This window comes from Sorex araneus, chromosome 2 (assembly GCF_027595985.1).
Source record: "Sorex araneus isolate mSorAra2 chromosome 2, mSorAra2.pri, whole genome shotgun sequence".
Classification (NCBI taxonomy): Eukaryota; Metazoa; Chordata; class Mammalia; order Eulipotyphla; family Soricidae; genus Sorex; species Sorex araneus.
Genome location: NC_073303.1, coordinates 79,335,385 through 79,359,826, shown reverse-complemented (window position 1 = coordinate 79,359,826; position 24,442 = coordinate 79,335,385). Strand labels below are relative to the sequence as shown.

The 24,442-nt window shown below is 37.2% G+C and overlaps 1 protein-coding gene across 1 annotated transcript in view; it reads left to right on the top strand.

The window, feature by feature from the left end:
• PREX2 (phosphatidylinositol-3,4,5-trisphosphate dependent Rac exchange factor 2) overlaps window positions 1-24,442 on the top strand; it is a 298,055-nt gene that overhangs the window by 76,750 nt on the left and 196,863 nt on the right. The window contains 6 exon segments of the mRNA XM_004602407.3: window positions 1,847-1,918; window positions 3,776-3,877; window positions 3,879-3,899; window positions 5,843-5,947; window positions 12,885-12,986; window positions 16,536-16,697. Coding sequence (XP_004602464.2) covers window positions 1,847-1,918; window positions 3,776-3,877; window positions 3,879-3,899; window positions 5,843-5,947; window positions 12,885-12,986; window positions 16,536-16,697 — 564 coding nt within the window.

The window sequence follows — 24,442 nt, the reverse complement described above, 5'->3', positions numbered from 1 at the left end:
GGCAGGGGGAGGGTTGGGATTTGGGGGGGATATTGGGGACATTGGTGGTGGAGAATGTGCGCTGGTGTAGGGATGGGTGTCCGATCATTGTATGACTGAAAATCAAACATGAAAGCTTTGTAACTCACAGTTATTCAATAATAAAAAAAGAAAGAAAGAAAGAAAGAAAGAAAGAAAGAAAGAAAGAAAGAAGGAAAGAAAAAGAAAGAGAAAAAGAATGAGAGAAAGGGAGAAAGAAAGAAAAGAAAAGAAAGAATGAAAGAAAGAAAGAAAGAAAGAAAGAAAGGAAGGAAGGAAGGAAGGAAGGAAGGAAGGAAGGAAGGAAGGAAGGAAGAAAGAAAGTAGAATTGCTGGAGAAAGGGAATATCCATGTTAAAAGTTGAGCTTTATAAAGCTCATTATAATGTCAAGTTGTCCTAAAACAAGTTGTGCCATTTTCTCTCTTATACTAATGCCTTGTTGATAATTTTAGAACATAATGAACAATCCTGAGTACTGCTAATTAACTAAATCTTTGTACAGATAGTATCAAGAAAATGGGGTTCTGATTTCATTTTCCTTTGTCTGGTACGGTATCCAGAAATTCCCTCCAGCACTTGTGTACTGTGGGGAGTCTGACTTGACAAGTCATTGGTTGAATGCTTGCAACAGAACTAGGAAAGAATGACCTCTCCTACTCTCTAGGTAGCTAGGAAGCTCTAGGAGCCTGTTTTGAGGACACGGACCAGACTTAGTGAACAACTCTCTTTCTTTTCCCTCTAAGCTTCCCCCTTAAGGCCATTACAAATAAAGCTTATTGTAAATATAATGTTAATTTTCAATGACCATCAAGAAATGTTTGGATATTTAAATACTAATGGGCTTCTTTGCCAACTATAGGACTATGGACCAACCTGACCTGATCCTAGAAATAGAATCTCTGGCTTCCTTAAATGCTTTCATGGTGGGGATGAGAGCAGAAGAGACATCCTCCATTCTTTATTGAAGAGTCTTCTCTTATTTTAATATCCCTCAGAATTTTAAGGGCTACATTTTGTTTTATTTTATTTTGTTTGGGGGCCACACTTGCAGTGCTCAGGGCTTCCCCTTGTTCTGTGCTCAGGGATCACTCCTGAAAGGCTGGGGAATCATATGAGGCACCTGGATTGGTTGAACCCAGACCAGGGAGCATGCATAGCAAGTACCTTACAAGTAGTACTATGTTTCCAAAGCTGTTCCCCCAGAGTTAGAAATTATATATATATATGTGTGTATATATATACATATACACACACACATATATATATATATATATATATATATATGTGTGTGTGTGTGTGTGTGTGTGTGTATACACACAGTATTTTAGGGAGGATTTTGTGCCAGCCTGGTGGTGCTTGGGGTTACACCTGGCTCTGTGCTCAGCGGTAGCTCTCAGCACTGCTCTTAGGACTCTGTGGTGTTGGGTTCCAAGCCTGGCCTCATGCTTGCAAATCATGTGCTTAGCCCTTTGAGCTACCTAGATATACCATTCCAAGTAAATTATATGTGTTTCATTAGATTAAGTTCAGAATTATGATTCTGAACTCATAAATTATAAATATTTAGCGCAGAACTTTGAGATGCTGGTGGATAAGCTTAGTTCACACATATGTGATCACTTTTGGTCCTGTTCTCAAACTAATTTCCAGGTAGGTGTAATCATTCACAGCAGCTTCACCTTTTACAACAAAGGCTGTAAAATTATAGTCACAATTATTAGATTTTTTTTTTACTTTGCATCCTTGAAATACTTAAATCCTGATCAATACCATTATCTTAATCACTGAAATTTCCCTTCTTAATATCTTTTCTTGTTTTTATGCAGGCATTTTTACATCGAATGAACCAGTGTGCAGCATCAAAAGTTGATAAAAATGTAACAGAAGAGACAGTAAAGGTGAGGAGGGGAAATTGGTCCTTGACCCAAACACAGATTTTCCTTAGATGTGATTTTATTACTGGGAAGTCACCGAAGGACTCCGACTTATTTTCAGCTCTACTATAAGAGCATGGCTATGGGCCAGAGAGATAGTACACCGTGGATGTTTGCCTTGCATGTTGCCAGTGTGGGGTCAATCCCTGGCACCCATTATGGTCTCCTGAGCCCCGCCAGGAGTCATCCCTGAGCATAGTTAGAGGCAGGATTTAACTCTGAGCACTTCCAGGTGTGACCCAAAAAAACTGAAAAAGGAAATAAATCATGTGCTTGTCAGATGTGTGGAGGAAAAAAACGGGGGTTAAGAGTATGGCCTCGAAGACACAGAAATTGTTTTGCCAAGGTCTGGGGAATGTTTGAGAAGGGGGATGATATATAAATAAACTTAAGTCTAAGGACTTTATTATGTTTAGGGGAGGGGAACTGAAGTATGTATAACATGATTTGTAGTGTGATTCAGGAAGGCAGGCTGTGGTTAGATGCAGCTTCCTATGTATTTAATTTCTCAAGAAAATTTCTCAAGAAAAAAGCTATTTGGATGACCCATTGGTGCAAGTTTCTGAGTATCTGAAACTAAGAAACAAATGTTTGAGCATGTTCTTAAAGTGAAATTCTAATGAAGAATTTGAAGTGAAATTTTAAGTGGAGAATTTTAATATCAAGAAAAGATGATACATTGAGATTAACTTGTTATGTTCATCTAAATTCTCTGTAGCATCATTGATATTTTCCATGCTAACTTGGTCTTGTGTCATACTGAGCGCAAAGCCCATGATCCTTACTGAAATTAGTTTGGAGGTACTCTAGCTCTCATATTCAAACTCCAGACAGAAGAGAAGATTCAGGATTGATGGCGCGGAGGCCAATGTGATTGCCAGATTCTCTCTGTAGCTCCAGCTTTGCTATTCAAACTGGATGCTTCCTTAGGACTGGGTCCTCCTATAGCTAAAAATGCCCCTGAAACTGTTCCAGCTTTCACTTCAAGACATTGAGCTTTCCAGTACAGAAAAGGGCTGTTCATTCTAGGGTGCCCTCTTGGGAGAAAAGAAACAAAGAGCCCAGTGACAAACCTGTTTGCACTGTTGGACTTGTAGTTCATTGTCTTTACTGGCATTTGCACATTGTGCTTGGATTTGGTCACTTAGGCTCTTCCTGAGCACCAGAACTGGTTCTTGGTCCCTAGAGTGGAAACTGGAGAGAGTGTTCGATCTGGTTTAATGAATCTATTTGCTGACTGGAAGAGGAAGAGGAATTATTTCTGTTTGATAAAGAATGGTATATTCGCAGATTTCTTTCTTTCTCCCTTTCTCCTTCTTTCTTTCTTCCTCTTTCTCTCCTTTCTCTCCTTCCTTCCTTCCTTCCTTCCTTCCTTCCTTCCTTCCTTCCTTCCTTCCTTCCTTCCTTCCTTCCTTCCCTCCTTTCTTCCTTCCTTCCTTTTTTCCTTTCTTTCTTTCTTTCTTTCTTTCTTTCTTTCTTTCTTTCTTTCTTTCTTTCTTTCTTTCTTTCTTTCTTTCTTTCTTTCTCTCTCCCTCTCTCCTTCCCTCCCTCCCTCCCTCCCTCTTTCTTTCTTTCTTTCTTTCTTTCTTTCTTTCTTTCTTTCTTTCTTTCTTTCTTTCTTTCTTTCTTTCTTTCTTTCTTTCTTTCTTTCTTTTTCTTTCTTTCTTTCTTTCTTTCTTTCTTTCTTTCTTTCTTTCTTTCTTTCTTTCTTTCTTTCTTTCTTCCTTCCTTCCTTCCTTCCTTTTTCTTTCTTCCTTTTGCTCTCTTTCTTAAAAAAAATGCCTCACTATGTCAGTTACTGACACATTTATTTATTTATAGATGCTGTTCTCAAATATTGAAGATATCCTTGCAGTACATAAGGAATTTTTGAAAGTCGTGGAAGAATGCTTATATCCAGAACCTAATGCTCAGCAAGAAGTGGGGAACCTGCTTTCTTCACTTTGTAGGCTCAATTTCTGTTTATTTTGAAAGCTCCTTCCCCTCGATGTTAAAGTTTAGCTTTTGGCATAGTAGTATGTGTGAGTTCAGTGTCAGAAGTAAAAATCCAACAGTGAAAGTTCGGGGTCCTTTAAGGCCAATGAAATCTTCCACTTGGAGCCAGAACAGGGGCGAGAGCCTCACATCATCCATTTTATTCAGTGAAGAATAAACAGCCTTTTCTTTTCCCAACGAGTTAGTTCTTCGCATCCTCTGTAGCTTTGAATTCTAATGAATATTCAGGCTGTTCATAATGAATGGATTTTTATGTTTTTCTCAGACATAGAGCATTTCTCTTTCGAGACGGAAAATCCTAACTCTTATAATGGCGAACGTACCCTTTTATTGAAATGTTCCCTTGCTAACCAACCTGTGACAAACTCAGGGGTGAACAACCCTGGTGCTGCTCGGTACACATATGCCAACATCTGAAATTTTCTCAAAGGTGGTTTCTAAGAGGGCAGCTCTGAGAAGAGCAGAAAACTTACACATCAGACTTTGTTGTCTTATATTAAACTTTGTGTGATTATTTTCATTTCTCTCCATGTTTGATTAACTTCTTGAGGGATTGATCTTCAAAGTAAAAAAGCTGCATATAGAGCATTCTGAGGACCTAACAGATCTAAGGGACACTCATACTAAAAATTAAAACCACAAAATTAAAAAAAAAAAACACCTTAATGTTCTATTTACAACACTTCGCGGACGAGTAATTTTCAGGGTATCAAAATCAATGCTTTAATCACAATGCAATGTTAGTTTTTAATTTAAAAATATATGAGTTGTAAATTGCAATTAAAAAAGTTTCCATATAGCCTTTATGTAATTTCTCTGTGTAATTTCTAGATATATTTTTCAAATGTAGCGAACAGATTGTGTGTATGTTGTTTTTATAATCTGTAAATATTTCACAGATAATTGTGTTTAAAGGAGAAAGAAACTCCCTAGGCTTAGGAAGACCAGTTTGTTCATTTCTTGGGAATGACTGGAGGCCATGTGTGTTTGTGTCCACTTACCCCAGACGGTTTCATTTCTGGAAAGAATTAGAAAATTCTGCCAGCTGGAGTAGTTGCTGTCTCCGTCCAGGTCTACACATGGGAATCTTGCCTGCTGACATCCATTTCCTCTGTCACACATTATGAATCTGTCATCCATTAATTTACCAAGCTATTTCGGGTTTATTTTAACCTAATTTATATTATCGCTTGAATTAAGTAATTCGATAGGTTTCTATTGGCTATGAAACATAGCACTATAAAAATTCTAAATCTGCCCCTGACATTTCTAAGGATATACTATAGTTATAATATGTGATAAATTGTTGGTCTTCCCATTATCCAACTGCTTTAAGAGATACTGATCATAACCTTTAGAAAAAAATCTTACAGATGGGTAAGAGTTTAGAGTTAATATTGATGAAATTCCTTTATTTGAAGGCATCAATTTTCTATTTACTTTGAAGATATTTGTGTGTGTGTCTCAGATATAATTGTCAGGTCATATTATGTTAGTGCCTGTTGAAAACGGATGACAAAACTCTGTATGTCTCTATTTATGGCCTGGCATAAGCTTTTCCCTTGACCTTAAAACAGTTTCTTCCATTTTCCTATCTGGGGACTCATAGACTAATCTCTTGCCCCTTTAAAGCTGTGGCTGAATCCTCCACACAGATGTAGGTACTCTTCTCTGCTTTGCTATCAGTTCGGTTAATGTAGGTGAAGTCATATTGGACAATAGTTTATACGATCTCTTTTTCTAGCTGTTTTTCATGAATTTTGGAAAATAAAAACAGTTTATATATAGGTATATTTTAGCTATTGGAGCATAATGATAGTTTGTTTCTAAATGTCACATGTTAACATTTCCAGTGTCTAATAAAATGTAATTTAAATGTATTTGAATTCACAGAAAGACAAGTTCCGCATCTATGACGAATATTGTAGTAACCATGAGAAGGCACAAAAATTGCTTTTTGAACTTAATAAGATAAGAACAATTCGGACATTTCTTTTGGTAAGTCTGTTTTTTAGTGTTAGTCTATGTGTTATTTTTGATATTTCCAGGGAAAAATGAAGGAATGACATCAAAGTGATTAAAAAACTGGGGTGTGGGGAGAACTTCTTAATATACCCAGCTGGGAAGCTGAAGTCCATTGATAAATGTAAGAAGAGAGGGCTGGAAGAAGCTGAACTATGGGGAACACTGATAATGATCTCTTCCGTTGATTCTGGATTGTTTGTGTGAGACTCACAGGGTCCTAGTGAGGGAACACATCTATGCCAGAGTTCATTTTTACTTTGACGTCCCTCCCTCAGATCCCTAGGGTTTCCTTTTCTTCAGCTAAAAGAGCTATGTGGGGCAGGAAGGAAGCAAATCAAGGGTATGGTAGAAAGGGAATTCAAAGAATAACCTTTCCCCTACAAACAGTCCTTATTCAGTTTTCATGAAAGACAAAGAATGTATATTTAATTTCTCTAGGTAATTGTAAATAAACATACTTTGGTAGTCATACAATCCAGTTACCAGGGAGGATTACCTTGTAATTGTACCGTTTAGTGATGTTTAGCAAATTCCTGAAGTGAGCAACCATCCCTATGATCAACTTTTAGGACTTTTCCATTATTCCCCAAATTCTTCATGCTTATTTAACCCACCCCCACGCCCACAATTAACTCTGGGCAATACTGGTTTGCTTTCTGTTTCTATGCATTTTCTTACTTTCTGGACATTTTAGACAAATTATATGAAAGAATGAGATTTTTTTTTTTTTGGTGCCTAGTTTACTGAGGAAAATATTTTTTTGAGCTTCCATGTTCGTAGTATCTATCTATATTCTGTTAATTTCTTACAAAAAGATTTTAAATGAGCTGTGGCTTACAATGTTATTAGTAATGGTTTCTCATACACATAATATCACATACCATTTTAATTTAATTTTATATTGGGGAGGGCCTTCAAAGCAATGTTTTAGATGATTGGGGCCACTCCTGGCAATTCTTGGTCAATTGAACTGGGTTGTTCAGTGTAAGGGCCCAAGTATGTGATATTTCTCAGACCTTGCCATGCTAGAGATACCTGGGTCCCCTTGGCAGAGGTGGGGGACCTTCAGGACTACATCAAAGCATATACCTTAACCTAGTATTATCTCTCTGACCCTTCTATTTATTTTTATTGTTGACTGCTATTCTGTTGTCTGAGTATACTATATATTTTCATCATACATATTTATAATTATAAAATATATTTAATTTTTCAGTTAATAAAATATTAGGTCAATAAGTAACTGTAATAATGACACAACAGTCCTTTAACACACATATGAGGGATCATTTCAAACTGTTATTTGTTAGATTAGAAAAGTCAGGAGATATTCAGTTCTGGCTGTTATAAATAAAGCTATGAATGTTCATGTTCAAATATCTGTATGGGCATACATTTTCATTTTTTAGGGTAGATAATAATAGTAGAATTGTGCTAGAGATATAGCTCCATGGGTAGGGTGCTTGCCTTGAACACAGTTGACCTGTGTTTAGTCCCTGGCATCCCATATGGTCTTGAGAGCCCTGCCAGGAGTGATTCTTAAGGTCAGAGCTAGGAGTAAGGTATAGGCACTGTTGGGTGTGGGCTGAAATCAAAACAGGTAAGAGCAGAATTAGCCAGAGTGATAAGACAGTGGATAGGGCATTTGCTTTGCATATGGCCAAGCCAGATTTGATCCCGGGCACCCCATGATGCCCCCGACTCAATCAGGAGTGATTCCTGAGTGCACAGCCAGGTGTAAGCTCTGAGCATCAAAGGTGTGCCGAAAAAAAAATAAATCAAAGAATAGAATTGTTGGGTAGATGGAAAGTTTATACTTAAGTCACTGAGAAACTGGAAAAGCTACTAAGCCATAGTCCATCAGCAGTATGTAACTCTTGCAGTTGCAGTTTTTCTATATCCTTGCTAACACATTTAGTTCTATGATAACCATGCCAGGGAGTGTGTAGTTCTATCTCAACAAATTTTTTATTTGTATTTTCCTATTCATCAGTGATATAGGTATGGTTTCAAATGATTCAACTATCTCTGGTGAAATATTTATTTTTTTATACTTAAAATAGGATGTTTATCTTATAAATTAGAGTATATACTACTTATAAATATTTTCAGTTTTAGATAAAAGTACTGTTTCAGACATATCATTTGAAAATTATTTCTCCCAATATGGTTTGTCTGATCATTTCAAAGTATTGTCTTTTGGAAATTAAAAGTTTTAAATATGGTTGAAGTTACCTTACTAATATTTTCTATTATTTTATTTTCTATAAATTTAAATTCATAATTTGTATTCATTTTGTTTTTTAGCCTAAGTACTTTGTACTTTATTGCACCGTTGTGATTTGAATTGTCTTGATTTTATTTTTGAATGATTTGTTGCTAATTGTATGTAAATTTTATTGACTTGTATGTAAATCTTGAATGTTGTGATTTATATTTATGTAACAGTTATAGTAGATACTTTAATATTTTTTTGTTTAGAATTCTTACACATGGTACTGTTTCATCTGAGAGTAAAGACAGTTTTGTGTCTTCCTTTTGAGCATGGGAGTCATGTTTGCACAAGCTATGGCTTTTAGTACTGTATTGAGTGCAAATGGTAGAAACAAATATTCCTGTCATGTTTCTCATCTTGTGGGAAATCATTAAGTCTTTCATCATTTAGTATGCTGGTAGCAGCAGGTTCTTATAGGTAGATTTCATTTATTAGGATAAGTGTGTTGCATTATTTTCTAATATAGGTGTGCAAAGCTTTGAATTTCACTCTTTATACTGTTTTAGTTGCATATTATAAACTTTGACATGTGGTTCCATTTTCATTCCATTTCACAAAAAGGTCTGGTTTCTTTGTAGTTTTATGACTCCACTGTTCACTTTGAAATTTTTCTTGGAAGACAGTTCTTCAGGGGACTCTTAAGTTTCTGTGCTTTTCTGAGTAGAGAGAACAACTCATTTTGTCAAGGCCTGTCTTTTACAGAGTGGTGGTACTGCAGGCAGCTTTAGAAGATAAAGTCTCTTTCTCAGCAATTGTTGATGTGCCTGCCCCCATCAGAAAAAAGTTCATGGTTTCTAATCTCAAGTCTTTTGCCCTGTCTTCCCTCTGTCACCTGGCCCTATTTGCCTTGTAATTTAGAATTGAAACTTGGGAAACTGGTTCTGAAATAATGATACTATACTGCCATCCCCAGTGACAGAATAAAAATGTCCTAAATTATCTGTCAATTTCATGGTTCTGTCATCAGTCATAGAGCTAAGACAAGACAAGTGTTTAGCTTGCAAGTAGGGTAAAATATAGAATGATTACAGTTACAGTTATTTGTAAATTTTATTTCCCTATATAAGACTTCTCTAATCCAGACAACCCCTACCCCCTGTGGATTTCTTATTTAATTTCATTTTGCTTAGATAACAAACTTAGATAACACACTTAGGTTGTTAAATTATTGTAAATTTATTAAACTTTATTTTGATTGATCATTCATAAGGCTTCTGTTCTGATCATTCATTATCATCTGTTCTGGAGAATGTTCCTGTGTGCTTAAAACTATATATATTTTGTTGATGTTGCTAAGAGTTATAAATTGATTGTTTTTGTCAATCATGTTGTGCTTTTGTAGTTTTTCCTCTTGATGTCTGTCAGTTATTGAGGGAAGAGAGTGAACTCTTCAGTGTAATTGCTTAAAGCCGTATTCCAGTGGTTTTCAAGCTTTCTCACAACTGTAGGCAGCTTTAATAATGGATGGTGTTTGAAAACTACTACTCTGTTTTAGTTCTCTCAGTTTTTCCTTTTTTGTGTGTTTTGAATCTATGTTCTTACATGTGTCTGCACTAAAAATCATATTCAATTTATTGTAAACTGAACATTTAAAATACTGTTTCAGCAACTCTAAATAGTATTATTTTCCTTCCTAGTTTTATTACTGTTGTTTTTCATTTATTTTTACTAGCTTTTTTATACTTAGTCTGAGAACATGTTTCTTTTTTATGTGCAGTTATGAATTTTCTAAAAATTAACTTTATCTTTATTTTTAGAGGGGACCCCTATGGCTGCTGACTTAGTGATTAGTTAGTGATTAAGCAGTTGGTCAGATGTGATCAAATATCATTATCCATCTTATCTGTATTTGAGCATGGGTGCGGGAAAACAAGTGCAAATAAGTGAGATTTGAATTTTCTTCATTACTGGTGCCCGCTTGAGCAAATTGATGAACAACGGGATGACAGTGCTATAGACAGTGCCTATTTTCTTATTAGTTGCACAGATTTTATTGACAATACTTCTGCATAAGGGATATTTTACTCAGCAATTTTATCTGGCAAAAGGCTTTTAGGACCATTTTATAGTGATGGGGCCACTGTGGAGTGAGACCAGTCAATAAGTTGGGGAGCATAGAACTGGGGGCTAGAGAAGAACAGGAGAAATCCAAGCAAATATGTCACAGTTACTTACTGTGTCTATCTGAAATTCAAAAAAATTCATTAAAAAAAAAGCCTCAATTTTTAATTTGATTTCAATTGATTTTCAAGGCCCTAAATTTTATTTAACATTTCTGACCAGTTTTACAAGTGCTTTATGAGAGTTCTTATCTCTGGATTGACCTAAAGGTCTCACACTACTCAAATTTTATGATATTGTTATAAACTGTTAGGGCTCTTCTGTTTTATTAAATGCATTCTGCTCTCAGCAGAGGTGACTCGAGGTTCACCTTGGTATAGTTTGTCAACTGAATTATGTGAGGCCATATTAAAAATGTCGTAAGATAAGAATGCTGGTCTTTTTGTTTGTAGTACTATTATTCTTTTTGGAAGCCATGCACTCAGCCCATGAGCTCTCTCCTTGGCCCCAAGAATGGTTGTCTTTTGATGATCTTGCCCCATAATCTGGCTCTGAATTGGGCTTTTTTTTTTTCTTTCTAACTACTCCTGACTGTGCTGAGGGTTTTCTCCTGGCTAGAGATAGATCCTGGGTCAGTACTTACTATATTTTCATAACCTGATTGCGACAGGGCATCATGCCCTTTTTCTGTATTTTTAATTTGCCTTCTTATGTCTTCTTCTGAAGTCGTGGCTTTGATTTGGCAGATTGAGGCATACAAGTTAGCTAAAGCTGCTTTGCTCAAGAGAGAGGAGGGTTGTTCAGCAACAGACAATCTTTTTTTTTTTCCGCTTCTGCTCCATGGGTCACCTGTTCTCTCAATACATCAGGCATCATATATTTTTAAATGATGATAGAAAGGTGCTACATTATCAGTTTGATGTTCAAGGTGTTTCACTGTCACTGTCTCTGTCATTGTCACTGTCATCCCGTTGCTCATCGATTTGCTGATTGGGCACCAGTAACGTCTCTCCATTGTGACACTCGTTGTTACTGTTTTTGGCATATCGAATACGCCACGGGTAGCTTGCCAGGCTCTGCCATGCAGTCGAGATACTCTTGGTAGCTTGCTGGGCTCTCCAAGTCTTTCACTAGATTAAAAAAATTTTTTTGAATGTTTTCGTGTGGGAGTCACACCCAGTGATGCTCAGAGGTTACCTGCCTCTGCACTCAGGGTTCACTCCTGGCAGTGCTCTGGGCACCAAATGGGATGCTGGAAATTGAACCCTGGTCACTGCGTGCAAGACAAATTTTCTTTCTACTGTAATACCACTCCAGCCCAAGACTTTTATTATACATTCATTCTCTATTACTCTGGTAGAAACTAACTTTTTTGCCAGTTTTGATTTGCGGAATTCATGGACTTCCCAGGCAGTGCTCAAAGGCACAAGGGTCCTTCTAGCCAGTTTTATATAAAGGCACTGTTTAGCACAGCACTGTGAAAGGCTTGAGGATGCAAGGATTACTCCAGCTACCCAGGTCTACGTTGGGAGTCTCTTGGACTGGGGACTGAACCAGGGTTGGCGGCCTGGAAGTCAATGTGTCTTAGCCACTGTATTACCGCACTGAACCCACGAGTCTCTCTCTCTCCCTCTCCCTCCCCCCCCTCTCTCTCTCTCTCTTTCTCTCTCTCTCTCTCTCTCTCTCTCCCCCCCCCCGTGTGTGTGTGTGTGTGTGTGTGTGTGTGTGTGTGTGTGTGTGCACGAAACACAGCCTCACAAGCCTCGCTTTATCATCAGAATTGGTTTTCTCTCAGTCATCACATTTTGGTAAATGCAAGCTGCTGATTTTTTGATTTCTTCATTTCTCTTTCCTTTCTGGAAATCATATCTTGCCTGCTTCCTTGAGAGTGGCTAACCTATGTCCTCGGTAAAAGCTTGTTATTTTAGAGAGAGGAAAAGTAGACTCCTGAAATCAGTCCAAGACATATCACTAATCTTTGGCAGAGTATGGGTTAGAATTTAGCTGTCTCTATGTCTTGTCTTCTATAAAAGAATACTGCCTCCTTTTTTTTTTGTATGCAGACTCTATATGTGTATCTGCACATCTGTCATTATCATCTATGCATTTATTATTCATTCATTCATTCATCCATCCATCCATCCATCCATCCATCCATCCATCATCCATCCATCGATCTGTCAATCCACTTTTTTTTTCTTTGCTTTTTGGGTCACACTGGTGATGCACAGGGGTTACTCCTGGCTCTGCACTCAGGAATCACCCCTGGCGGTGCTTGGGGGACCATATGGAATGCTGGGAATCGGTCGTGTGTAAGGCAAACACCCTACCCACTGAGCTATTGCTCCAGTCCCCCCATGCACTCTTTTGTTTCTATAAGGATGTTTATCATTTTCTCTGGAGAGCACATGTAGATTAATTTTTAAGTAATAGATTAAAATATTTTTGTTTCTTTAACTCATGTAAAAATAAGGCATTTCTTCTTTCCCTACAAAATATTTTTCTCAGAGAAGAAAATTAATTCACAGCATTGTATTTTAAAAATTGTAATAAGTATGTTTATTTCTATCCCAGAACTGCATGCTACTTGGAGGACGGAAGAACACAGATGTTCCCCTGGAAGGATATTTAGTAACACCGATACAAAGAATATGCAAGTACCCTCTCCTTCTGAAGGTACTCTTGGTGTTTATTGCATAGTAGCATTTTCCTAGTTCTGACATTGTAGGTATTAAATTTGTTTTCTTTATATAGTACAATATTCTTAAAAAAAGTTAGATTATGGTCACTGGGAAAACAGCTATTTTTGCACAATTTTATATATATGGTAGGAAAAAAATTTATTTTGGACAAGAGATCTTTAGAGCTCTTTGTAGAAAACATGCTTGTTTTAGTTTCATTTAGAAATTTTCAAATTGATCTCATTTAGTACATTTGGTCTAGATATGTAGCACATTATTTACAGTTTTTTTTTTGCCTTAAGTAAACTGGCTGTTTGACTCTTTTTTGTCCCCCAATGTTGTTGACTACATAATACTAATATAGTTAAGGCAAAAGTTAAATAATTTCAGAGACTGGTTTTAGAATCTTTATTACAAGGGAATGGTGTGAGTCACATAGGACATAACCGTTAGTGAAATGACAGTTACATAAACACTGTCAGTAGAAAATTGCTCCTTTAATGGTTGTAGTTTCATTGCTTCATTACAGTGGCCAAAATCTTTATTACGAAAAGCATATACTAACTGCTACCTTAACTGCAAAGAATTTCTAAGTAGATTAGAATAGCAATTATTGAAGCCATTATTTTGGAACTATATAATTATCAGTTTTGGGGTGTTGGCTAAACATATAAGCTCTGAATTCAAATTATGAGTATATTGTCATCTGTTTGTGAGTCACATAATCTTATCACTTAAAACCTTCTGTTTTCATCTATGAAATAGAATGATTATAATGATGGAATTGTAGCACATGCCTATAAAAGTATATGTGCATGTATATATATGCATATATAAAATAACATTATAATTGAATTACTTGTACAAACAACTTTGGATAGTATATATTCAGAAATATTGGCTAATTTTTACTCATATATTTCATGAGGCTGTATTTATTTCATTAATTACTACTTGGCTTTAGTTTTTAAAATGTATAGAAATACATGTTAACTGACGTTATTGGTATATTTCTTTAGGAAATTTAAGGATATATTTGAATTAAAACTACAACTAATTTGCATGAATTTGGTTTCTGTGTAAAATTTATCCTTATGAAAATGCAAATTAAAGTTGCTTGATAAGCCTTAACAAACAAGGAGAGAAGCTGGTACTATTATCTCTTTCTGTAGTGCGCAAGGGTACTGCACAAATGTGACTCCTGTTTTCCTAGGCGTCTTTTCAGACTCTACATTAGTGGCTCAGAATTGCTCTTGTAATCATCTCCGAAGCTAGTCCTGGTTCTAATTTTTTAGTGGGGAGTGGTTAATTTGGATTATATCCAGTCATTCTCAGGGGTTAAGTCTGACCCTTTGCTCAGGGATCACTTCTGGTGGTGCTGCAGGGGCCATTGGCAGTATTGGAGATTGAACCAATGTCAGCTGCGTGCCAGCCTTAACCTTTATTCTGTCTCTCCACCCATGGTTCTGATGTTGCAATCCCAGGGACGTGTTTGTTCTAAGAGTCAGAAGAAATAGTGTTACTCAGAATCATGGCCGTGGGTCTAAACCCCTCATTTATGACTAGGGTTGGTCTCATGTATCTGAGCTGACCTTGCAAGAGAGAGAATTATGGATATATTATTGTTTAGTAATAATCTATAGATAATTATACATAATTAACAAATAATGTATAGCAGGCTTTAAGCAGTGGAGAGATCTTGTCTAGAACCTTTTATGGGGGAAAGGTTATTTTTTTATAAGAAAATGGGGATGGGAAAAAGGGTATGAGCACTTGCCTTGTAGGTGGCTGACCCAGGTTTGATCCCTGGCACCCTATATGCTTCTCTAAGTCTCTTCAGGAATGATTCTTAAGCTCAGAGCCAGGAGTAAACCTTGAGCACCAACAGGTGTGGCTCAAAATGATCCAGATTCAAGTTTCAGTTTTTCCAGTAGCCTTTGGACACAATTAAATAGGGTTTCATAATATGGCCCACAGGTTGACTTGACTACTTCACATAATTTACAAATATTTCTGGATCCTGTTTACCGTTTTATGGATTTGTGATCCAGCATAGTGCCCCCCCACCCCAACTTTTTTTTTTAATTGAATCACTGTAAGGATAGAGTGTTCCAAAACTGTTCATGATTGGGTTTCAGTCATACAGTGTTCCAACACCCATCTCTCCACCAATGTAATTTCCCAGCACCAGTGTCCCCAGTTCCCCTAACACCCACCAGCCTACCCTGCTTCTATGGCAGGCACCACTCTTCCCTTTAGACCTTGTCTTGGGAGTGTGTAATATTTATTCATTTGGTGTTTGCTTTGCTGAACAGAATGCAGCATATTAAATGGCAGGTCCAAGTTTGTGGCAGAATTTTCAGAAAAGGCAGAACTCAAAGACAGTTCAGCCCATTGCATGTTAAGAATCGAGACAATTCTTTTAAGACTTGCCTGAGGAGTTCTATAATTGTGTTGGTTACACGATGATGGCAACTGTAGTAAGGAAACAAATGACTAATTAAAAAGCAATGTGGTCACAACTGTCTAGACAGTGGGTGAAAATGTTTAATTTTGTGCTTCTAAAGAACTAACAAGATCTTTAATATATTTCAACGGTTAAAGATTACTCTAGGTCTGATCATCTGAATAGAAAAATATATGAAATAACTGAAAATCCCAAACAAAGTCTTGCCACAAAGAAAGCTATTGGGGTCTATGTGATAGACTAGTCATGGGATAAATTTGAGTTCTTGACAGAACTGTAGGTTCTTCCTTTACTGACTAATGTAGAATTTATAAATTACGTAGTTTTCTAGCATAGAAGACATTTAAAGTTTTTGCTTTACTTGCACATTTTTAGTTTCTCCAAGCATTAAAATTGGCTTTAAATTATTTTTGAATTCATAGAAATATTTACCTTAAGATTTGTTATTCTGTTAAATTTTAGGAAAATTTATATGCAAATATAAAGCTAGATTACCGATGAAGCAAAAGTTGGACTTGAAAAAATTAGGTGCTGCATTTGGGAAATTTGACAATTTGAAGAAAGGAATCAAGTTTAGTTTATAAGGAGGGTGAGATATTTTAGTGGATTAAAGTGCCTGCTTTGTGTGCAGAAGCTCTGGATTTGATTCCTAGCACCATATGGGTTCCCCTAGATTGCTAGAATGACCCTTAAGCACTGAGCCAGAAATAGCCCTCAGCACTGCTGGGTGTGGTTCCCAACCAAATCCCTACTCTCTCTCTCTCTCTCTCTCTCTCTCTCTCTCTCTCTCTCTCTCTCTCTCTCTCTCTCTCTCTTTCTCTCTCTCTCTCACACACACACAAACACACACACATGCTTCAAATTTTGGTGGGAAAAATTAAAGTGACTGCAAAATGGGTATGGGGTAATGCTGGTTGGTTCAGCCTTTGTTTTTCTTTTCATCTTAGTGGAGTTTGTGATATCACTTCTGAAACTGGCTCTCACGATCTTTGCAATTTTCATTTCCTGGTCTGTCTGAACCTGCTGTACCAGAAATCTGAAGATCAAAGGGTGATTTGTTTTTTTGTGTATAAACAGGAGTTGCTGAAGCGGACTCCAAGGAAACACAGTGACTATGCAGCGGTGATGGAAGCCCTCCAAGCCATGAAAGCCGTCTGCTCCAACATCAATGAGGCCAAGAGACAGATGGAGAAGCTGGAAGTTTTAGAGGAATGGCAGTCTCACATTGAAGGCTGGGAGGTACAGGCTCTGCATTCAGCATCCGAGCTTAAAACATTTTTGTCATGCCTTATGCCATGTGTAGAAGCATTGATATTGGATAGATCTGTAAACAGCCAGTTTCCTAGAGAGTGATGCCAACTGATCACCATTTCTTAAAACTATCAATATTATTTTAAAATATCTCCAGTGACCAGGGAGAATGCTTAAGCGTTTTGTGGATATGTTTGGGAGGCCTAGGTTTAGTCCCAGCTACTCCAAAGTCCGAGTCCGAGTTTTGCAGTAATACCCTATACCCCTACGCTGGGAGTGACCTCTGAGCACTCCTAACTATGGCCAAAAGGATATCAACGAAGCAAACAAAATAACTCCTAAGTGGCAGTTAATTGGCTTGAACTCCTCCCCATGGGTTTGTGAGAGAGCCAGTTGATACTTGGTCAGGTACAAGCTTTTGTTCTTCGATCTTTATGCATCATGATGAAATTTAACCTGACTTTGTTCAGTAGCTATAGAGCTGGGATCCTAGGTCAGTAAAGAAGGGCTTCATTGTGGATTATGGCACTATTATTCTCATATTCTCTGTAGTGTGTGTCTCATGATAAACTGCACTTTAGGTCTACTTAATCTCATTAAATTTGAGTTTGTCCATTTGTAAGATGAATGAGCTAGCAATATGATTTTTGAAGGGCCATTAAAGATGAAAAATTTTATAGCCTCACAATGCATTAAAAATATTTTTTGAGGCTGGAGCGATAGTACAGCGAGTAGGGCGTTTGTCTTTCATGTGGCTGACCTGGGTTCGATCCCCAGCATCCCATACGGTCCCCCAAGCACCACCAAGAGTAATTCCTTGTGCAGAGCCAGGAGTAACCTCTGTGCATCACTGGGTGTGACCCAAAAAGCAAAAAAAAAAGAAAAAAAATTTTTTTAAATGACAAGCAAATATTCAGAATCTCTAACGTCTTTGAAGTGGACATAACTAAATCCCAGTTATTTGGTGAACTTGGAATCCTATAATATTTTAGTACTTTTCAGAGAATAAATTAAAATTCCTTCAGTTGCCTTAATTTGACCGTGGAATTTTTACTGGGAAAGGTGCCTTTTTTTTTTTTTTTTGATGTCAGGGTGGTATAAGTAAGTAATTAAGATAGTACTTTTAAAGTTTCAAGAATGTTTAAAATGTTTCAAGTCAAATATTGTACCACAAAAATACAGGTGGATTGCTTTTATCTTTCGGATTTTATAACTGATGAATGTATTTATATTTAACGGGTTGGTTTCCATTTAAGTCTAAAATTTTAGCTACTCAGCTTTGTAAAGAAACCTCAGACATTGACCTCAGGGAATTTTCCTATTTATCTAGTCTAGTCCGAGCATCCCTTCAGATGCTGAGTGGGGTCTGACTTAGCTTCCTCTTCTGTATTCTTCCATTTCAAGTGTCCAGAGTGACCTCCTATTGCAGCATGAATGCTACTCATTTCAATCAGCTATAATGGTTGTGTATTTTACAGTTGGTTCATGATTATAATTCCTTTCCTGGGGAATAGTTGTCCTGCTGAGATAAGAAAAATGAACTGAAAGTTGCTTTTGCTTTTTTTGTTGTCACTCAGAGGGTGGAAGACAAACTGAGCTTGTTTTAAATTGCAGGATTTGTCAGTGTCATCTGCCAGGCCTTTTACCAAAACAAAAACTTTATAGATTCTTCTCAATGCTCTAGGGAATTGCCCATAATTTTTGCTTCCTTCTTGTATGTGTACCCAAATTTTAGTCAGCTGAGGAATAACAGGTTTTTTTTTTTTTAAAAAAAGACAGTTTTTGCATAATATACCCCAGTACTCAAAATTAGAATGTCTATGGGCCATATTTATTTGTAGGAAGCCCATAATCACCTTTTATAATGTAGATTGCGAACCCCCAGATAGGGTTGCAGAATTGACCATGCAGATGGTGAAATATTTGTGAACAGTCAAAAATTTCTGAGTGAGCAGGTGAAGAAGTAATTCAAAATCAAATGCATAGAGAAACGGAGGTGTTTCCATTCCCACTTGCCTATGTTGTATAGCCCCTGTGCAAAGGGATCACTGGTGGAAACAGTTTAAACTACCTCAAGCCTGGTCCATCCACAGCACTTCGAGGGCAGGAGAGAAATGCAGCATTGAGATGGAGGAAGTTAGATATGACTTCAATTTCATCAGGCTCAGAGGAGTGGAAATGTTAATGGAAACAAGTGAGCGGGGTTTGAAAGGGATGTAAGGTTCAGCTATACAGTGATTAGGGACTTTGGGCATCTTTGAGAGAATGAAGCTTGGGAACTGGGCCCAGCTTGTTAGTTGGCAACATCAGAAGAACCATATTCCTTATATCAACTGACCACCTCAGAGAGAAGAAAAATTGTGATAATCCTCAGTCCTGGGGTCCTTTTTAAAGCTTAGGAAGACCTGAGAGTTTGATGGGACTCAGAAGATAGAAGGACTAAGAGACCCAGAGTTAACACAGGATGGTTTCAGGCTTGGCTGAGAGTGGGGATGGCTAACTCTCTTGAATTGCTAACAGGAATTATTGCTATGGCTACGGAAAGTTTTGTGCCTGTTTAGATTGGCTATCAGGAAGTTAGGACAAGGCCAAGGACAGATGTCAGATAGTATGACAATTTTAGAATGTAGAGTTCCTTAAAGATTTTTTGAGGTTAGGAACTTTAAACCAATGACAGGAAATAGTTCTCTGCCGTACTCTGTCCACGAGTTCCTGCAGACCTTTAAGGGCTATCTTAAGGATGACATTCTTGCATTAATAAATAAAATTTTCTTGAATGAAATATGAATCTAATAGACTGTGAGTTTGCATTATACCTAATTGAAATGGATTATTTTCTCAAGTAAAGTATCTCAGTTGTCCCAGGATCTTACTTTCCCATTAATTAAATGACGATTTTTTTAAAAAAAATTAAAATTTTATTGAATCACTGTGAGATAGTTACAAGCTTTCATGTTTGGGTTACAGTTTCACAATGATCAAACACCCATCCCTCCACCAGTGCACATTCCCCACCACCAATATCCCGGGTATACACCCCCTTTCCGACCCTCCCCCTGCCTCTAAGGCAGATTATATTCCCCATTCTCTCTCTCTCTCCTTTTGGGCATTATAGCTTGCAACAGACACTGAGATGTCATCATGTTTGGTCCATTTTCTCCTTTTGGCATGCATCTCCCATCCCAACTGGTTCCTCCAGCCATAAATGGAGATTTTTTAATAGTAAAACCCGGTAACTTGCCTGTCTCATTATTTTGTGCTTCAAAATTATCTTTGTGTTCCTTTATGTTGAATTTTGGCGAACAAGTAATGGAAATTCATCACTCCTAAATTTTAAGATGTAGAGAAAGAATATGGCTGTTGAACAGACTTGATTTCTAACTTAGATTCTCATGCTTAGTTTAGGGATAATACATTCAACTTTCTCATATGCATTGTGAATCCTAACTGGGAGCAAATAAAATAAATGAAAATGGTTTGAGTAATGTGACATGTTATGCAAGTGGGAGGGAATATTTTATATCTTATCTTTGATTCACAGTTGGATATTCCTTTTGATACATCTATTCCTTTCATTTTGTGTATCTACATCTGCTTAAGACATTCCAGTACTTAAGATTATATGATTTCAAAGATTAGAAACTGAAAATACACATTAATTTTAAAGATACTGAATATTTCACAGTATAAGTAGGGAAACTGCATAGGCAAACTTCAGAAGGGTGTCAGGCAGCTAAGCTTGGTTGGCAGTCTCCTGAGTGGCTTAGGTACAATGGATGTTCTCTGATAATTTTTTTTCATCCTTATATTATTTCATGGCTGAGTTTGGCAAGCTACCTGTGGCATATTCGATATTCCAAAAACTGTTACAAGAAGTCTCACAATGGAAACATTACTGGTGCCCGCTTGAGCAAATCAATGAATAATGAGATGACAGTGCTACAGAGCATTGCTATATTATTTAATTAAAGTTTCAAGATAAAAATTCCAGATTCCGCTAATCTTGCTGGTGTGAATTTGGCTAGAGGAGGGCAGAGGTTCTTTAGTGCTAGTGATTTGGTAGGTTTTTGGGGAAATGGAAATTCACATTGTACTTGGATGTATCTCAAAAATTGTTTGCTGTCCTAATTAAAATTCCCATAATGCAGGTTTAAAATAACAGGTATAGATTTTAAAACAGACAGTAATTCTCAAGCTCTATCTGATAATATACTCACTCAGTAAGATTCAGTGATTTCTTCAAGTTATTGTTCCTGCCTTCCCCTATAAAAGTAAGTTGATTATAGAAATTAGGTTTTCTGTGAGTGATCGTTGTCACAGAAGGGAGTGCACATAGTTTAGTTGTTCAGTTTTTAAGTCCTGCCCTTTATCAGTATAATTTATTGTATCTCAGTCATATACCTTACTTAGCATTCCGATTATTCCATCAGACATTCTCCTAAAGGTAATTGTAAGGCAGTGATGCACGAGCCTTGGAAAGGTAGCTTATTAACTGTTTAATTAGAGTCTCACTCTCACTTCCTAGCACAATTACTGGCTTCAGTTTTAGTCTGTCTTTTGGTTGATGGACTGTATTGTAATGATAATTGTAACCTTTGAAGTCATACTAAATATAGTGATGAGGAATTATCAATAAACATGCCATTTAACAATTCATTTTATATTCTCGATAAGCATGGTTAGAAATAATTTCTTAAATCTGGAAAAAAAGTCACAGTGAAAGGTTAAAAAGGAAATGTTAATCGTATAAAGGAAAAATAAGACTCAAGGGAAATACTATGAAAGTTTAAAAATGTACATATCTTTTTTAAAAAAAATTTATTAGCGAATCGGGGCTGGAGCGATAGCACAGCGATAGGGCTTTCGCCTTTCATGGGGCCGACCTGTGTTGGATTCCTCCGCCCCTCTTGGAGAGCCCACAAGCTACCGAGAGTATCGCCCCCGAATGGCAGAGCCTGGCAAGCTACCCGTGCGTATTGGATATGCCAAAACAGTAACAGTAAGTCTCTCAATGAGAGACGTTACTTGTGCCTGCTCGAACAAATCGATGAGCAACAGGATGACAGTGACAGTGATTAGCGAATCACTGTGAGGTATAATTATAGGCTTAAAGACTTTCGTGCTTGCGTTTCAATCATACAATGATCGAGTACCCATCCCTCCACCAGTGCCCATTCTCCACCACCAATGGTCCCAGCATCCCTCCTGCCCCCTCACTCCCTCCACCCCACCCCGCCCCACCTCTGTGGCAGGGCATTCCCTTTTGCTCTCTCTCTCCTTTGGGGTGTTGTGGTTTGCAATAGAGGTGTTGAGCGGCTATCATGTTTGGACCTATAGTCTACTTTTGGCATGCATCTTTCAACCTGAATGGGTCCTCCCAACATCTTGTACTTGGTGGGTGTTCCTTTCTTTATCTTAGCTGCCTTTTTATCCAGCAAGTGAGGCAGGTTCCCAAGCCCTGGAGCAGAACTCCTGGTCCTTATCTCTACTATTCTTGGGTGTTAGTCTCCCATTCTGTAAAAGTACATATCTTGATTACTTTTTTTGCATGAAGAAATACAATGGTATCAAATGTATCAGATCATTTTACAATCACTGCTTTTTAACTTTGCAATCTGTTTGCTGCTTCCATTTGATTAAGATTGTGTCTCATAATGTATTGATAGGCTCTCTTGTTATTTCGTGATCCTGAGGTTTGTAAGGGTGCTGACAAAAATTTTTCTCTACTGATTTGGTAGATACAAATTTGGCTCTACCTGAGGTAGAGTTGTTTGGTGGATAACACTTATTTCAGGACAGAGGTTTTTGAATGATGCTCATTGAAACAGAATGCACTTAAAAAGGTGTCTGAAATTTTCATAAGTGAGTGAGAGGGAAAGTTTGGTTGGGACTTGTTCTTAGTAAAATGAACCTTCATATTGCTAGTTTATTTTATCTAATACATTAATCAAATTTAGGTTATATTTCAGTATATTTGAACCGGAAGAGACTGAAACAGGGACCAGGGATATTTCTCAGTTGTAAAGTTAATATGCATGGCATATGTGAGCCCCGGGGTTTGATTCCCAGAGCCTAGGGGTGGGGTACGGGAGATTCCGGGCTGAGTTGTCTTGGAGGTGGGGTAGGAGTGGGGGGGTGGTGATGGTGGTGGCTGTATGTTCATGACAATATATAATCAAATGTTGTAGTAATGTGTATTTTTGTGTTTGAATTTTATAGTATTTTAGAGATATTTTTAAAGTATGTTAAAAGGCATCTTTTTTTTCAAGAGATTCCTTTGATATTGAGAGCAATCTTTTATGAAATGCCTATGTACTTGTCAGTTTTTCCTTTTTTCCCTGTGAGTGGAAGAGCTCTGTTAGATCTTCCTTTATCAAGGCACTGTCTGTGTATGAGAAAAGGGATTTCAAGGCCTTCTTATTCTCTTTCATATTTTCCAAGAAAGTAAATTTTCTCTGCACTCATTTTGTGGTTTTTTTTTTTCTGATATGAAAATTTAATGCTTAATTGGTAAGATGAATGAGACAGACTTCGGTGTTATACAGGGAGAACTGATAATGAGGCTGGATAATTAGTGAAATTTTATGTTAAGATGATTCAGCTTCCTCAGAGCAGCAAAGAAGCAGTGATGGATCACTCTGTAACTCCTATAATAAGAGGAGTACTCCTTAGCATAAAAAAGGTGAACTCTTTAAAATGGTCCTATTTTGACTAGAGGTTTAGATTATTGAGATGAGGGATTTGTCCTATTGTCACAGTTCTTCATCAGCCACAATTAAATGTTTGAAGAAACCCTAGCAATTAGGAAAGGAAACAGGAAGTAAGCACATAGGTTCTGAAGGTGTTTTCTGGCTTTGGCTATAACCTGAAAGCATACTTTCCTTATAGGAAAGCTATCATGCTTCCTTATTAAATTCTCTAGCCGTGTTTTAAAATTTAATCATTCCTATGTATGCTGACCACATAGCTTTCCAGTATCTGTATTCTAAGTGTCTCTGGCCCCTTACATGGGTGATAAGCCCCAGGGATTTGGGACTGGGGCTGGTGGGATACAAGGCAAATATCTTAACCCTTGAATTATCACTCTGGCCCTCAAATTGATGATGTAACTCTATTGCATTGTTAAAAAAAACTACTAGAGAATGATTAAAATATGAAAGCACAAAAGAGATAGATGCAATCGTCTCTGATGTATATTATTAAATCACGTGACTACACATTTTTATTATGTCATGCCACCACACATTTATAAGTTATAAATTTATACAATGGAGGGCTCACATTGCATTTAATCTATACACACACATATACATGATCTATATATACTCTTTCTTCCACTAGCCTATGTATGTCTTCGGACCAGGGTCAGCTTAATCTCTGGGTCCCCTGCCTGTATCAAGGACAGAGTGTTTTATAGACTGAGCTAAATAGTAAGTAAATACAACTGTAATTACCTTCTGGTTACGTATTAATTACCAGCGGTTTTTCACTTGAAAAAAACTTTGGCTCTTTTGACTAATGGCAGTAGGTCTTTTTAAGAAGGGAATTTTGGGTTTCAAGGTAACCCCCAGAAGTGCTTGGTGGTTACTCTTGGATCATACTCTGTTTGTCCCTCTTCTGATTAATTTCACTCAGGAGATACTCTCCAGACTCCTCCATGCAGCAGCAAATTTCATTATTATATCTTTTCTTGTAGTTTAGTCATATTCCATTGTGTAAAATTACCATAGTTT